The sequence below is a fragment of the Ceratotherium simum genome, chromosome 12 (genome assembly GCF_057802395.1).
Source record: "Ceratotherium simum simum isolate JZ-2026a chromosome 12, ASM5780239v1, whole genome shotgun sequence".
NCBI lineage: Eukaryota > Metazoa > Chordata > Mammalia > Perissodactyla > Rhinocerotidae > Ceratotherium > Ceratotherium simum.
In genome coordinates this window covers 39,900,595-39,918,385 of record NC_141911.1, presented here as the reverse complement: position 1 = coordinate 39,918,385, position 17,791 = coordinate 39,900,595, and the positions used below count along the sequence as shown (strand labels likewise).

Sequence of the window (17,791 nt, the reverse complement as noted above, 5' to 3'; positions counted from 1 at the left end):
ACACTCTGAGAAATGCAGGCCTAAAGCATAAGCTCAAAACTACTGAGCCCAGCATGGAAGGCTCTCCCATGATCTGGCCCACAGCCTGCCCTCTGACTTATTTCTCATGACCTCCTACCTTCGCATGCTCCATGCTCCACACTATCTGAACTGCTTTCTGAATCTACCTTGCTCACAATTTTCACTACCTGGAAATGCCCTTCACCCCAGGCATTTCTTATTCAGAATCTATTCAGATTTTAAATGCCAACTCACTCTTCAACTCTTGCTTTGCCTACCCAGCTAGAAATAAAACTCTGAATGCCTACATTCTTATGACACACGCACTTTCTCACTTGTGTTAGATATTCTTCCCTAATACAGGGAAACTCCTGAGAACAGTATCCAAATCCCAGTTACCTCTGCATCCCCAGGGTGCCTAGCAATTCCTGGCCCACAACAAGCACTCAAATTAGTGTTAGGGAATCAAATGGAGACACCAACTGTTGATCAAACACCCTATTCCTATGTTATTATTCCCCTTCCTCCCTACCTGACTCCTCTTCTTAGCTTCTTCCTTTGGTCATGTCATTTTACACTTAACAGTGATTACCTCTGGGGATGATGGAACATTCTACATAGCATCCTACATGGCATTTCATACCTGTGTTTTTACAGGGAGAATATTAGTTTTAAACAGGAAAAAAAGAAAATTCTTTTAAACTTCTACACGACTGAGAAAGTGTGGCAGTGGGACTTGGTGGGGACATGCTGCCCTTTTACTCTCAAGTCTCTTCCTCCTTCTCAAGTTGATCATGGGAAATGGAACCTCCAAAATGAACCTGTCTTCTCAGCTGCCTAAGGAAGCAATCAAATCTTGCCCTGTCCACCAAGCCCCATACACATATCAACACAGCATCCCGAAAACCACCACCAGTGTCATTTCAGGTCTTCTATGCTACATTCACATGCCATTATGACAAAGAAAAAGATAGCACAACTCTGTCCTTAGTGAGGCAAGATCTCCAGTGCACAGTACACAGCTCCAACTGTCTTCCAATTAAATGCTGCATAAAATGTGCACCTAAGAAATGTTTATAAGGAAACAGTAACTCACTGTAACCCCTCCACACACTGTAATATTAACCTTACATTTTAATGAATTTTGAATACATTATTTGAATATGTAAAAAACAGAAATTAGAAGATTATTGCATACCTGTGGATTTTCCAAACGTTTTAAATACTCTTCAAATGACCCTTCTATAAACTGCAAAAAAAAAAAAAAAAGTCTATTAGGAATACATCAAAACAACAGTTAACCTCTTCACTGTGAATTACTGAGCTCTTACAGAAACGTTGGATACATTAATAACAGTAAAAATATACATATATAAAATCTAAATATAAAAATATATACAAATCATTAAGTAAAAATCATAAACATACAAAAGAATTTAAAGAAGGAAACACTTTCAGAAAACGCTTCCTAGACAGAATCTGGATGGGCATAGGGACAATGTGGGGTGAGGCAGCGAGGGCACTGTGGTGGGAAGACAGGCTCAACCTGGCCAGCAGGAACAGGGCAAGTTGGTGGGGAGAGCAGAGTGAGAGAGGTGCGAACTCAGGTGGACACCTGTTTATGAGGGACCTCGAGTCCAGGTAGGACTTTCAACTGAAGGAGGAGGCAATTCAAGGTTACTGCAGGTGACATTATGAACAGAAAAAGTACATGATAAAAGCAGCACTTTAAGATTAACTTGGTAACGACCAATGCATAGAAGAGAATTAAGCAAAGACAGATACGCTAGCTGAGAAATATGAGTTTACTAATACAGATATGAATATCCCCTGTCTCTTAGGTCAGTTATACTAAAAACAGAGATGAGAACCAATAATGCTACAGCTATTTTGAAGAATCAACAAGATTTTTAATACAGCTTACTTCACTGTTACTTTAACATAAAAATAAAATTGAGTTTGGGGCCGGCCCAGTGGCTTAGTGGTTAAGTTCACGTTCCACTTCAGTGGCCCGGGGTTCATGGGCTTGGATCCAGGGCTCGGACCTATGCACCACTTGTCAGGCCATGCTGTGGCGGTGTCCCATATACAAAATAGAGGAGGATGGGCATAGATTTTGACTCAGGGCTAATATTCCTCAGCAAAAAGAGGAAGATTGGCAATGGATGTTAGCTCAGAGCCAATCTTCCTACCAAAAAAATTAATAAATAAATAAAAATAAAATTGAGTTTATTCAAGCTACGTGATAACGTTTTTTTCCTCACAGTGACTGCACTAATTTAATTGAGAAAGCTCTGAAAGACATTCGTCTGAAACACCAAATTCAATTTTATTTAAATTACAATTCGTTAATTTAGCAAAGTGATACACTTAAAAACATTAAAGTACACTACCCAGTCCATAAAAATCTTTTAAACGCCCATGCATTTTTTTTAAGATTGAGATTGATTCTTTTATAGATTGTATACTGTCAAATTTCCAAAGAGTATCTTAAGTTTCAACACATATAATACTTACTTATAAGAAAATAGCCACATATTTTAAATATCCCACCAATCAGAGGCTACCGTTCTATATTAGGTGATTATTTATAGATTTAAAAAAAAAAACAACCCAGAGAACCATTTAAAGTTGGAAAAGACCTAAGTAGTGTTCTGACACAGCCGGCATCCAATCTGAGGTTTTCCTTTCAAATAAGTATCTATCTAGGCCCCGACTAAACATCGTCCTAACAAGGCACACTCACTCTTCCTGTGACAGTCTTTCCCAATTCTAGCCAGTAGAAACGGTTAGAAGGTACTTATTATAAGGAAAGCGAAACTTTCCCCATTCGAACTTTCAACCTTTGATACCTCATAAGACTAAAGGCTAAATAAATATATGCAAAGCACTTCAAACAATGCCTGGCACACAGTAAGCACTCAATCAATGTGAGCAATTTCCATTACTGTCAACAGGGTTTTACCCTCTGGGGCCAATAATAATGATTAATTCACTTGCAATGTCTTCAAATACTTAAAGACCACTCCACTTCCTCCCCTCTTCACCGCCACACCCTAATACTCTCTTACCTAGCCTTCACATTACCAGTTTCTTTTTGATAAGACGAGTTTTCAAATCTGATCAAGCAGGTTACTCTCCTTCCTGGAATATATTACTGTCCATCTTATAACATGGCACCCAGAAAAATGTCACCAATAGTAATATTTTGCTTGAATACCGAACCCCAACCCAAGAGCACATCCAAACTAAGAACTATTTACCTAGTAAGTCTTAAAATTGAGTTATTTGCCAAGTGTCAATGTTCTTTTGGCAGTCAACAGGGAAAAATACCACTGAAAGTTGTCAGATGACATAATTCTAGGTCACACAACCAATAACTAGTAAATCCTATAAGGTTTTCAATGTAAAATGAAAACAGGTCACTGTGGCATCTTATTGCACAGCCTACTACATACTACTGAGAAAATTACAGTGAATTGTTATACAATATTCTATTAACTATTAATTGTTATCTACATAATTAGTGTTCTGATAATGTGATTCATATCATCACAGTGACGAACCCTGAAAATTAAAAATCTATAAAGCCCTTGTGATAAAATTAAAGGCTCAGTATTAGCTATGCTCAGCATATTTCTTATACTCCAAGTCTGAAATTTCTTAAATTCATAGGGGGTTACCAATCATAGAAAACTCTATTAACCACAACACCTAATTCCATGTCACTCTTAATATGCAAGGATCCTGCCCAAGTCATCTTTCCATCCTCCACAGCTCAGTGTCTTTTCTGCCATAGCTTTCTAAACGTCTGAATAAATGAATTCCACAAAATGGCCTAAAAAATATCACAATAAATTCAATAAAGCAATTCTTTTTTATAAAGGTTATTTTCATAACCCACATGAAGATCCAGCCTGTGAAATCCCACTAGACCACTTCTAAAGGCTGAAATGTAAATGGAAGTCAAGACACCATTACGTGTTTAAAATTACAAATTACCGCTTCAAATTTCTCTCTATTCTCTCGAAGATAGTGAATACAGGCCATTCTGACTTCAACATGGCGGGACTGAGAGTGCAAGACCTGAAAAGGAAAAGCAACACACTATTAATAAGCATTGTGTTAAGAGGATTTAAGTGGCAACCGAGTACCGCCTTTCACACCCAAAATAACCTCGTAACCAATAGTCATCAGTCTCCCTCCATTTCCCTTTCTATAATTTCTAGATCTTTATTCATTCCCACCTCTTCCTCTAATCACAGAGATGACATGACATATATAAACAGTAGTACTTCTTAAGCTTAAACAGCTTATTACCATTTCTCCTTCAGATCACTGGAATCACTCCTTTGTAAACTTAAGACACTCCTCTCCCGGCCAGCCCTCTACTGTAACCTTGCTCTCACAAAGCTAGGCTAACAGAATCCCTGCTCCACAGTGCTTAGCTTCATCCTATGCTTGTTGGAAAAGACAACAAATAGGCAACTTCAGCAGGAATCCCCCTTGAGGCTTTAAGCCTGAAAAAGATAGACTTCTTTTTCCCAATAATTTTGAGTTACTTGCCTTATGTAGAAAAAGGTCCACCGAAGTGTCAGAAAAATTAAGGCACTCATTCTTATATCCTTAGCTGTCAGGCTTACCTGACGCTTGAAAGAACACCCAGTGGGCAGCAGACAGGATGCAAACATGCTGCTGTGTGTTGTCATCCCAATAGCCTTGAAACTTGCTCTTATGCCCCAAATCAAAAAGCACCACCTGAAATAAGCCACACTACCAAGATGATGCAAATCCTCACTTTGTGGCCTTTACATTCTTGTTAAACAACTAGTTCCACAAAAGGATAACTTATTGGCATTTTTGTCTCTTACTAAAATTCTAAAGCTTTGATTTGAAACAAACTAATATTATCAAATGCTTAGGAACCCTTTGGCTAGCATCCAGTATTTTAACTACCATGCTTAAAAAAGGAGATTAAAATTATTTTCTATTACTAAGTGTCTCAAATGAAGGTGTTCCTGGTACCCAAAAGGGTTATGGTGGCGGGAAAAAAACCTGACACATTTAAAATAACTGCACCTCAAACTACTACCAAGGCCTCTTGAGAATTTTTATTAATATAAAGTAGCTTTAAGAGTTAAAGCTCCAATAGAGTGATTCTCCCTCACGTTCAGGGTGAGCAGAGAATTCAGGAAAAGCGAGGCTCCAGCTGCACACTTGACGCACACTTTACGGTCTCTTTGGATAACAACCAAGGCTCATTTATACCCCTAGAACCAGAGGCACAACTGTCTGGCAGCTAGTATGTCCCTTTACATTGAGATACACTGAAGATGCACTAGCTGAGGTCAGCAATGAGTTTGTTTTCAGTATACTAGTTGGTTTTCAGCTTAACTGAGTGTACCTACGTTGCTGTCTTGGGAACTATTAAAAAGCCTCCTCACATATTCTAAGCTTTCAGCACTAGAAGGACTGTCCATATGTAAAAATAACCACCCCACAATTTGCCAAATCAACAAAGGACATTTAGCAACACTTCTTTCACAGAAGCTATGTTAGACACTATTATGAATCACGGTATTATTAGTTTGAGTAAACCACAGTGTCATCTGATAGGGCTTTCCTGCTGTTAGCAAAGTGAAGCTAGTCTTAAAGCCATTTACCTAGCAACAGGTGGCAGACATAAGTGAATAAAGCTTATTTTCCATCAAAAACAATGGCAGGCATATCTGTTTTTCCTCCTCTTTTAACAAAGATTTTATTAGCACATGAAACCCGAACCTGTTAGAAGCAAAACCCCCAGCAACTTCCATAAGATGTAGGGTGCTGGTGTTTTACAAATTGATGCACTGCAAGAGAAGGTTAAATGACTGTTTAAAAGTATAATACTGTTTAAAAAGTATAATACAGTGCAATTTCAAGGATACTCAGGGAAGAATTCAAATGGTATGACAAGCATCTCTGCAAATTGTTATGTAAATGAAAATAAGCTAGAAATAGGAGGCTTTCCAATCTTTGCTTGGGACAAGATAGTGATAAACACTGGGAAAGGCTGAGACACACTGCTTTAGCAAGCCCTCTAAGAGTGCCCTATTTTTAGCTCCATGGCCAGGAGCTGATTCAGGTCAGGCCTCCTGCAGGCCCAAGTCCAGAAGCGTAAAAAGGGAAGGACCTACCTAAATCAAGTAATTTGGAGGGAAAGACTGCTCCTAATTCAAGTCTCTCCTCACCCCCCCATCCGAAGACTGCCATTTAGAGTACTTACTCTGACTCCTTCTTAGAAATGCTAAATCATTTTAATATTTTTGGAGAAATTGTTGGCAAAAAGGTAAATCATTTGTAGATTTTTAAAGGGCAGCCTGAGGTTGGTGTTACTCCCCCCGCCCCACACTCTGCCTTTGGAAATGAGGGCTACACCCTTAGGCCATGTCTACTGAAGACTTGAGCTTCCCCAAAATTCAAGGTATTAAGCTTTCCAAGCTCAGTACGCTAAAAATCAGTATCACGTAATTGGAGAGGATATTCCCTTCTGCCTAACTTAAATCCCATTACAACAAGATACAATAAAATGTGTTATCTGAATGCTAGCAGTAAATTAGTCTAACTAGCTCTTGCCCCTTTCCACTTAAAAATAGAGATCCCACTACGATAACAGAGATGCTTCTGTAATAATCAAGTTCGCCAATTAACTATGGCATATAATACTGAAATCAGACACACCTTCTGCTTCAATACAAACTAGGATCTGGATAATCCAACTCCAAATAAGTGTCTTATTTCTATTTGCTTCTACCTCCTTCCTCACCGAACTTTTGCTAGAGCTTCCAATATGTATAAATAGGGGTTGAATTCACTTCCACCTCTTCTCTCTGCTTCTGGAGCTGCTTTGGAGTCCAGGGAGGCTGAGGCATAGGAAGCAGGACAGATGGAGATCCGGAAAATTCACAAACGGGACAGACTGTTTACCTACTAATAGTAAAGACTGGGGTGGCTGTGTGTGAACTCATCCCACAGCAACATTGGAACATTCTAAATTTCCATTACGAAAAAAATCTAATAACCTGAAAAAGACAGAGCTTGATTTGGGAAGCTTTACCAAGAATGTCTGAATGACAATGCCTGCAACATAATACAAAGGTTCCTACCAGCTAAATCAATTTCTTGTTTTAAAATAAGATTTTATGGTACTGATGTGAAAACGAGGGCCTTTGGAAAATAAATGGCTAACCTTTCGACGTTGAAAAAAATGAGAATGGGCTGCAGACGTTAAGTAAAACATTTACTCACAAAGAGAAATTCTGAAAGCTATTTAACATTCAAAAAGGGTGAGAAAAACAGAAACATAAAAACTCCACGGGAGGGAAGGAGAGGAGAGGGGAGGAGTGGATCTTAGGCCAAAAGGAAAGCAAACTGTGAAAGGTATGAAATACACACCAGCGCAGTAATGTGAAACTTTTATCCAACTATTTCAGCAGCTATTTTCCAACATAGGATGCGTTTTGGTGACTGTATACCTACCAACCACACAGTATTATAACACGGAATAAGCTCTCTTACCAAAAAAATCAGAAACACCTTCCTAAACAATTGTGTTAGAAAGCGATTTTGACCATTAACAGGGAAAAAAAGGTCAAAAAGGGCCCAGAGAACTCCCAGTCATACCCTTCCCACTACCAACACCAAAACACGAGTTTCTTAAAAAGCAAATTATTTTTTAGTATACCTACACTGCCTTGCAGAGCATAATAAAGTGTGGAAGCTACTCAAAGATAATTCTTTAAAACATTCTATATTTTTAAAAGGCTGGCTTTCCCAAACTGCACATTTTTCCCCTCTTGATTCAAGCGGACATCAGCGGGCTTGACTACCCCACATTCCAAAGTCCAGGAACAGAAAAAAAGAATGTTCTCCGGGTAAAGGCTGGTGCACCACCTCCTCTAGTAAACATCTGGTGGACTGGTACGAACGCTGTGCTTATAAAACGAAGAGAAGGTGAACGCGGAACAGAACGGTAAAGAATCATCTTGCCAAGTCCCCAGCAATCCATCAACTGTCCACGCTCTCAGCAGGCCTCACAGGTTACCCTCAACTCGTTACCTCTTCACCAGGAGGAGCGACACCCAGTTAATTTACGGGTTTGTAAGTTTCGATTTACAGCTTCCAGACCCAGGGCAGTGTCCCGTTCCGGCGTGACAATGGGCCGCTGTGACGACAGCGGGGCCACGCGCAGCCCCAGCCGTGGGCGGCCCGGACAGCTGCCCGCCGCCGCCGGCCGCTCTCCCACCCAGCCCCGCCGCCCGCCATCCCCGCCCCTCGTCCCATTACCTGCTCCGCCACGGCCCGGAACAGGCACGACCCGTCCTTGGCGACCAGTTTCCGATACAAGCCGAGCTTCCGCAGATAGGCATCCATGGGCGTCGCGTCCTCGCGGGGCCCCGCGCCGCCCTGGTCCCCGCCGTCGGGGGCGCCGACGGCCGCCTCCATGTTGCCGGTTCCGCTGCAGGCCAGGCGCGGTGCGGGCTAGCCCCACATGGCCGCGCCGCCGGCTCCTCGACGCCCCGGCCTAGGACGGGCGGCGGCTCGGGCTCCGCGGGCGGCGGCAGGCGGCGGCAGCGGCCCGGCGGTCCGCGCTCTCCGCGCGCATAGGGGAGCCCTGCCTAATGCATGGCTGCGCGCACGCGGCCGCCGCCCGGGGGACCACGCGCCCAGGGGGACGGGGGAAAAATCAAAGAAAACCCGAGCGTGAGCAGTCACTTCCCCGTGGCCTCGCCGCCCGGCTCAGGAACTGGGCCGGGGGTCTCCGCCCCCACAAGTTTCCTCGTCCTGACGAGGGGGAGGCGAGGAAACCTCCACCCGCCGCGCGCGGGGCCGGCTGAGGTGAAGCGAGGCCTGCGTCCCCCGCGCGCTCCCCACACTGGGAGCCGAGGAAGCCAAAAGAGAAAGCCGCGGCTTTTCCTTTCCCCACCTCGCAGGAGGGCGCCGGAGGGGCGGGGAGCGGGTGGGGGCGCCCGGCGGAGGACAGCACCCTCGCAGTCCAGAATTTGTTTTCGCTTTCGGCCCGACAGCAGAGAGGACGGCGGGAGGTGTAGTTTTGGCAGCGGCAGGAAGTCGGCTTGCGGCGGGCGGGGACACGCGGGCCGGCCTACCCGGGGGAGGCGCCCGGAGGCACGCGGACTACAAGTCCCTACAGCGCGGGCGCCGCCGCCGCCCGGAGCCGGCTTCGCGCTTCCCGGGCGCCGCGTCCGCGAGCGGGCCGAGGGTCTCCACGAGCCGACGCGCGACGACCTTCGCGCGCCGTCCCGCCCCGCCCGCCCGGCCACCCACTGCGCCGCGGGGCCGCGGGAAATGCGCGCGCGCTGCGTGCGTGGAGTTGCCAGGGACACAGCGGCGGCTAGGTCGGCCCTTTGTGTACTCCCAAACAGAGGGCGCACCTGTCTGCTCCCCTCCCCCCGGCCTCTTCTGGCGTTTCCATGGAGGTGGCTTTAACGGCTTAAGCAGAAAATAGAGCTAATTGGCGAAGGCTCCTGGAACCTGGCACCATAGGACGACACAGGCTGTCCGTAAATCAACCGTGGACTGCTGATTCCTATTAGATAGAAGTACAGCTCACGCCCTATGGCAAGATGATGCCTTTGCCACAGACATTTTTGTTCACCCTGCCGCTGTAGTTCACACCGCAGCACAAAGAGATGTCGCTGGTCTGAAAAAGTTAGATTTTTTTTTCTTAAAAAATTCATCTTGTAATTGCTTGATAACGTGCTGGATTTGCCATGGGTTCCAGCAGTGCTCGAGGCTTCCAGCTGCACTTCCCACCCTTCGAAGCTGGATGACAAGTTATGCCTTAGAACCCAGAATTTATCCAGCATGTTTTTGTGACAACAGAATTTTATTTTGCTGAAATACAGCAGCATCCGGTGTCCTAATTATTTAAATACGTGGTTAATCGTAACATCTCCAGTCTTGAGGCCATGGGGGATTGGAGGGTGGGGAAAAAAAGGGAAAAGTGGAGGGTTATTGTAGGTTTAGATACGTAGTCAAATAAACTCTTTGGAATGGGGCAAGACATGCCAGATGGTGCGAGTCCAACGCAAATTGCTGAAAACTCTAATTCAGAAATTTGCTTTTAGTACTTTCGGTGCAAGCAATTAATGACTCGTGTATTCACTTGGTGCTTCTAAATTTGATTTCTTAATGTTTAAAGATTCGAGACAATTGTGCTGTTTTTAGAGAATACAAAAGTTATTGTGACCTAAATGAATTTTCTTGTCCCAATATGAAATTTTGCACGCGATAGAGAAACACTTTGGAATCATTTTTAGGAAAATCTATTTTCAAGTCAAACCTGTTTCTTTTCTTTCTTTAAAAATATTTACATTGCATATACTTATCATTCCACTCAAAAAGGATTACCGAGTATTGCCACTGGGTACAGTATGGTTTGCCTTTTTTTTAAACATGGTTTGCCTTTTAAACTTACAGAGGAATTAAAAGTACAGTAATATCTAAACCGTAGAGCTTAAATATTGACTTCCTAAAATGAGTAGATTCTATAGTATTAATTTTATAAGCAACAGACTTTCTGATATGCCGAAAGAAAACCATGCCTTTCCTGACATTTATTTTAATATTCCTTCATTAAGAATTTCTGAAGCTAACCTCATATTCTATATGTATGTACGGGAAATCTATTGTATGTATCATGCTAAGATTGCATCGCTGAATATCTTGAGGATGTATTAGAAACTTATATTTCCAGGGACTTCACATTTGAAAATTTATCAACCATTGTTTTGTAATTGAAATGTTCATGATTATATTGCTTTAATTCTTTAAAAAGTCATTCAAATAAAAAGTTTTGCTAACTTTTATATGCACAATAATTTCATTTTGGGTGGCTAATAGTGTTTCAGGCATATTTTCTATTTTAAGACCATGTTTTAATCTCGTTTAAAAGTGCTTTCACGTGTATGTTTTTTAATAAAGTAATATCACCATCTTCTAAAGCCCCAAAATTCCTTTGAAATACTTTGAAAAGAAAAGGACACTAAATATATCATTAATCTACAATGTCTTTATTTTACATCGCAAAAATTTAATTCACTGACAGTGGTATAATCAAAATAAGAATGGACGTGATCATTTAAATAAGTATTCTAGTATAGAACTAGACACTAGAGTCCACTTGCAGTATTTTTTTAATGAATTATACTTTTAATGAATACTAAGAAAACAGAGGCCTTTATTAGAATTCATCCAAATTCTATGTTATCTTGTAAAAAGATGGTTTGTTATCAGAAGTATTAGAAGAATAATACTTTTCCTGTCTTTTCTACGCTTGATGCCTTGGCAGAATTACTTATTGTCCTCACTCCTGCTGAATGAGTGCAGTACAACCTCCCTCTAAACTGACTGCTACTGGTTCCAAAATTAGAAGTAAAACACCTGTCGTATATGACCCTGGGCCTGTTTAAGGAAATCCTTTAGGTATTTTGAGACCTAATCCAAGACAGACCCTCTGTATGCCAAATCCCCAAATATAGCTCACCCTTCAGGCATCGTTAAAAGATCCTATGACTTTAAACTGTACCAAAACTTACAGAAACTCATTTAGTCTCAAAAGATCTTTAGTTATTACTATTAACTTCTGAAACTTTTCAAGAAACCACATCTGATTGAAAATGTTTGCTCTGAGGAAACCATTTCTGACCAGCAAAAGTGAAGAACTCGTTAAACAGGCATTTTAATCAAATAAAACCTGAAACATTCAATGCTCCTGAGAACCTAATGAAATTAATCAAATTCATCTTATGCAAATGTGTTAACTAACTTTGTTTTCTTGTACACGGTTAATACCTCAAGTTTGTTTGTTCTGACAAACTTTGGAGCTAATAATTGTACTACATAGAATTTTTTTTTTTTTTTTTTGTGAAGATCAGCCCTGAGCTAACCTCTACACCAATCCTGCCAATCCTCTTCTTTTTGCTGAGGAAGACTGGCCCTGGGCTAACATCTGTGCCCATCTTCCTCTACTTTATATGGGACACCGCCACAGCATGGCTTGACAAGCGGTGCATGGGTGCGCACCCGGGATCTGAACCTGCGATCCCCGCCGAAGCCGAGTGCGCGCACTTAACCGCTGCGCCACTGGGCCGGCCCCCTAGATAGAATTTTTTTGTTTCAAAAAGTGATAGATTTTGTGGAGTTTTTTTCCAATAAAAGGTTAGGTTTTTTGATAGCCAGCCCCTAAGACGGCCCCCAGTGATCCCTGATTCCTGGTGTTCATGCTCTTGTATAATCATTCTCACCTTGTACCAAGGTTGGTGTGCGTGATCAGTAGAATAGAGAAAAATGACAGGATGTCACTTCTGAAATCAGGTTATCAGAGACACTTCAGGCATTTTGCTTGCTCTTTTACACTCCCTCTCTCATAGAACTCACTCTGGTGTAAGCTGGTTGCTACGGGTCCTGAGCAGACTTATAGAGAGATTCTCCTGGTAGGGAACTGGAGCCTCCTGCCAACAACCATGTAAGTCAGTTTTGAAGTGAATCCTCCAACCCAGTCAAACTTTGAGATGACTGCAGCCCTGGCGGAAATCTTGACTGCAAGCTCATGAGAAACCCTGAACCAGAACCATCCAGCTAAGCCCTGATATTCTTAATTCTGAGCTTCTGAGATTCTTGACCTCAGCAACTGTATGAGATAATAAATGTTTGTTGTATTAAGCTCCTAAATTTTGGAATAATTTGTTACACAGCAATCAATAAACAATACAAATATAATACTCCATTGTGGGCCGGCCCCGTGGCTTGGCGGTTGGGTGCGCGCTCTCCGCTGCTGGCGGCCGGGGTTCGGATCCCGGTCGCGCACTGATGCACCGCTTCTCCGGCCATGCTGGGGCCAAGTCCCATATACAGCAACTAGAAGGATGTGGAACTATGACATACAACTATCTACTGGGGCTTTGGGGGGGGAAATAAATAAAGTTTAAAAAAAAATACTCCATTGTTTCTCCTTACTAGGTAGACATAGAATGTATTTCAATAATTCTTGAAAATAATCACTGATTTAATATCCTTAGTGGTTTCACTATTTCTCCAGTAAACTAGCCAGTAAGTGGAGTTTTTTTTTTTTTAATTATAAACTCCTTTACAAAGATAGAGTAACCTAAGAATGTCTGGGCTTTATGGCCTCATAGCATTTTGGTTTATTTTCTATCAAAATTCAAGTAATTGAATCCTACAAAAAACCTATTTTATGAAGAAAGACCTATTTCTTTCAGATCCTATGTGCTAGAGACTACTAATTATCCTCCACTTCCCATTTTTTTATCCTGAATATTAGCTGGGCACATGGCCGCCCAGCTTTGGACCACATTTCCCAACCCACCTTGGAACTGAATGTGACCAAGTGACTATTTTAGGCCAGTGGGATGTGAGTAGAATTGATGAGTTTAACTTCTGGGGGTCATCTCCTTAAAGAGAAAGCTTCCTGCCCTCTACTCTCTTTCCTGTGAGCTGGTTTGAAAACATGGTTGAAACTAAGCCAGCATTCATCATACACAGACAACACCCTAAGAGATAACAGAGCAAGGAGATGAAGGAACCAGGGTCCCTAAATGCTTCCTGGCCTGTAAAGCTTGCACCACTCATCTCTAGACTATTTTGTGAGAGAAAAATAAACTTACTTAACCAACCATTTTTTGTTGCTATTCTTGAAACAACTACTTAGTCTATGTATTCTAGCATATTTTTCTTCCCATGTTAAATAGGTAGTAATATTGGGGGCCAAATAAAACTTATTTACAAAAGTTACTTCCTGAGTTGAACAGAGCATAATTTTTTTTTCTGAAAAGTTCAGAAATATTGTTTTCTGAAAATTTGGGAATCACACATGTTAAAGGACTTCAAAAAGGTTTTCTGATGTTTTGAAACAATGACTTTCTTCATCACCAATCCACATTCTCCTTCAGTTTCTAACTTAACACGGTTGACCACCTCCTCATTTTGAAACTTTCCTTGCTTTTATGAGTATAACCATGTCAATATTTTGACTACTTCTCCTTTGTTGTTTCCTTTTCTTTGCCCTGCTTCCCCCCATCTTCTAAATGTAGAGGTTCCTCAAGGCTCAGGGTTCAACCTTATTTGGTCCTATTCTCTTTTCCAAGCCTTAATCCCCACCTCCAATCCATACTGGGCATTTTGACCTAAAACACAACATTTCTAAAAGTAAACTCACCTTCCTCTTAAAACCAATCCCCTCATGTGCTCTAACATCAAGCATTTGGGTTTACATAGTAGGTACTCAAAAAACAGGATAAACACTTATTAAATGATAAATCAAATGACAATGATAAGTCATTTACTATGGTAATTATCTCTTATTTTTGCTTGATCATCATCCATTCTCTGTGGACTAGATGAGAAAAATTAAGGGAGTATATTATAGCCAAAATAAATCGATAAAAACCAACTTTTTAAGAATGAGGTAGGGCCGGCCCTGTGGCTTGGTGGTTAAGTGCGCGCGCTGCGATGCTGGTGGCCCGGGTTCGGATCCCGGGTGCGCATCGAGGCACCACTTCTCCGTTCATCCTGAGGCCGAGTCCCGCATACAGCAACTAGAAGGATGTGCAGCTACGACATACAACTATCCACTGGGGCTTTGGGGGGAAAAAAATAAAAATAAATAAAATCTTAAAAAAAAAAAAAAAAGAATGAGGTAGTTTAAATGCTCAGGCAAAGTAAGAAAAGATTTGTATGATGGAGCAAACTCCCAATTTATATTTTAGGGAATTATCACTCAGAAGAACCTTATTTATACATTAATGATAGAATGAAATGAGAAAAAAGATACGTTATAGCTTATGTGTTTCATTTGCAAACTCTTCACAGGAAGACTTGTGGTTCTAGAAGACTTCAGCTAGTAAGCCTCCGATTCTATGCCCATTTCTCACTTTCTGTGGTAGCTTGAAATATTAACCTTAGCAAGATCTTTCATGAATCTTTTAAGTCTTCAATACTACACATTTCTAAGTAGCACAAAATTCTTTAGCATAGCACAAATTATTTAATTATTTTACCTTTTCCTTGCTCCATCAAAAGGATCAAAAGAATGGTGGAGATGAGACACCTTCTCCTGACAGCAAATATTTCTTCTTACCACAGGAGAGTATTTCAAGATCACACTCTGCTAGCCTTGAAGGAAAAAGGAAACCACTTTTCTTTTTTTAATTAAAAAAATATGACTCAAGACCAATTTAAGAACTTTACAAAAAAAGAAAAAGAAGGAAGGAGGGAAAAAGGAAGGACAAATAGGCATGACCCTGGTGCCAACTGCCAGCCAAGTGTGAGGTGAATGGATCTAGAGAAGGATCTTGCAAGAAGTTTGGCTAGAAATCCCAAGAGCTGGGGTAGCTGAGTCCTGTCTAGCCCACCACCCAGCCTCAACATGAGGGAGCATCTCCCACTGGCCATTTTAGTTAACTGCACTAGTGCTTCACCGCTTGACTGTTGTGTAGGACCAAAGTGATTCTATGCCATGATATCCTTGCCCAGTGCCAATATGAATACCTAGAGGAGAGGAGAGGGAGCACCCACCTGTGCTTCAGGGGATGAACTGAGTAAGTTCCAACCCCCAGCGCTCTGACTATAGTCCTGATACCCTATTGCCAGTATGTTTGGAGAAGTCAAACTAAACTATGGTTTAATTTCTTGTCATAGCTGTCACTTCCTTGTGAGGTAAACACATTGCCATGCCCATGCTGCAAAGACTAATAAACCTCACAGTAAATTGAAGCTCTTATACGAACAGCTAGTCAGAGTCCATTATTTCTACAAGTAAACCTTCACCTATTTCCAGCCTTTTATCCCTCCGTCCACCACCACCTCTCAATTCCCACCCTGACCAAAGCAAACTCACCAAGTCACATTACAAGGAATTTACTTTAGATCCCCAGTGGGATTGTAAACTCTTTGTAGGCTTGTAGAATTTAAGATTACTTTGTATTTCCCAATTGTCTAAGAGTATATTTGTTTTTGCATATCCAGATTAACAATTCAATAAATATTCATTAAATATTTTCATATATTCTCAATAAATCTCTCAAAAAGGAAAACATTTACAGCAAAAAATTATAATTATGGATCCTGTAGTTGAGGCCTAAATATTTGGCCAAGATTGTGTGTTAGGTTATACATCATATCCTTCTTTATAAACAAAGAATTGAAGAAAATCTAAATGTTCAACAATAGAAAATTGATTAAATACGTTTTAATATGCCCATACAATTAGAATACTATTAAGCCTTTTAATGATGTGTGTGTGTTTATTATCACAATCACCCAGAGAACTTCTTAAAACCACAGATCACTGAAATTGAAGGGAGAGGATGGAGATAAATGAATCAAAGATTGGGCCATGAGATAATTATTGTTGAAATTAGGTGATGAGTATATGGTTGTTCATTATACTATTCCTTCTGCTTCGTACATGTTTCACATTTTCTATAATCAAAAGGGTTAAAAACAAGGTTTTTGAATCTCACTCCAGATTTCTCGAATGAGATTAACAAGGGATGGGGCATAGGAATCTGTTTTATCAGTCTCCCCAGGTGATTCTGAAGATCAGCCAACCTATCTGGGAGCATCTGAAAACTGGGATGGTGGCAGGGGGACAAGGCACACCTCCCAAGAAAAGGAAATTATGACTTTTTAAATTAATGTGAGAGGAGGAAATAGATAGTTGACATGTATCTCAAGACCATGATCCCTGTTCTAGATCATCATGAAAAATTCTTAAAGATTCCAATCTTAATGTTGTATTCATTGTTTTATATGTAATACCATCAGATAAGACATCTAAAGATACAATTGTATTTCTTAAGGTGGTTGCAACATGTAATACCAGTATTTTAAAATTAAAGTAAGAATATACAATAAGACATTATTAATAAAAAATACAATGGGGGCCGCCCAGTGGCATGGTGGTTAAGTTCACATGCTCTGCTTGGGTGGCCTAGGGTTCACGGGTTCACATCCTGGGCGCAGACCTACACACCACATGTCAAGCCATGCTGTGGCAATGACCCACATACAAAATAGAGGAAGACTGGCACAGTTGTTAGCTCAGGGCAAATCTTCCTCAAGCAAAAAATAAAAAAAAAAGAGGAAAGATTGGCAACAGATGTTAGCTCAGGGCCAACCTTCCTCACCAAGAAAACAAAACAAAACAAAACAAAAATGTACCATAATAATTGAAACCAACAAAGGTATAGAACATCCTACCCTTAAGAGCAATGTAAAAGTTAAGTGAAATAATTTTTAATAGCTTTATTGAGGATGCAATTGACACACAGTAAACTGTATATATTTAAAGTGTACAGAGGGTTGGCCTGGTGGCGCAAGCAGTTAAGTGCATGTGCTCTGCCGCAGCGGCCTGGGGTTCGCTGGTTCAGATCCTGGGCATGCACGCATGCACCGCTTGTCAAGCCATGCTGTGGCGGCGTCCCATATAAAATGGAGGAAGATGGGCATGGATGTTAGCCCAGGGCCAGTCTTCCTCAGCAAAAAGAGGAGGATTGGCAGATGTTAGCTAGGGCTGATCTTCCTAAAAAATAAAAAATAAAAAAATAAAGTGTATAATTTGATGTCTTAACATAAGTATATATTCATGAAACCATCACCACAGTCAAGATAATGAACATATCCATCACCCCTGTAAATTTCCTACTCCCCTTTGTAATCCCTTTACCCCAAGTCTCCCCAACCCTCAAATCTCCATGTAATTACTCATCTG

General features: G+C 41.2%; 1 protein-coding gene across 1 annotated transcript in view; it reads right to left on the bottom strand.

Annotated features, from left to right (window-relative positions):
* Window positions 1-8,643, bottom strand: part of OTUD4 (OTU deubiquitinase 4) — a 42,330-nt gene extending 33,687 nt beyond the window's left edge. Inside the window, exons 1-3 of the mRNA XM_004420881.3 lie at window positions 8,326-8,643; window positions 4,003-4,086; window positions 1,199-1,249 (exon numbers count right to left, since the gene is read on the bottom strand). Coding sequence (XP_004420938.1) covers window positions 1,199-1,249; window positions 4,003-4,086; window positions 8,326-8,484 — 294 coding nt within the window. The 5' untranslated portion in view covers window positions 8,485-8,643. The remainder of the gene's footprint in view (window positions 1-1,198; window positions 1,250-4,002; window positions 4,087-8,325) is intronic.
* Window positions 8,644-17,791: the final 9,148 nt, after the last annotated feature.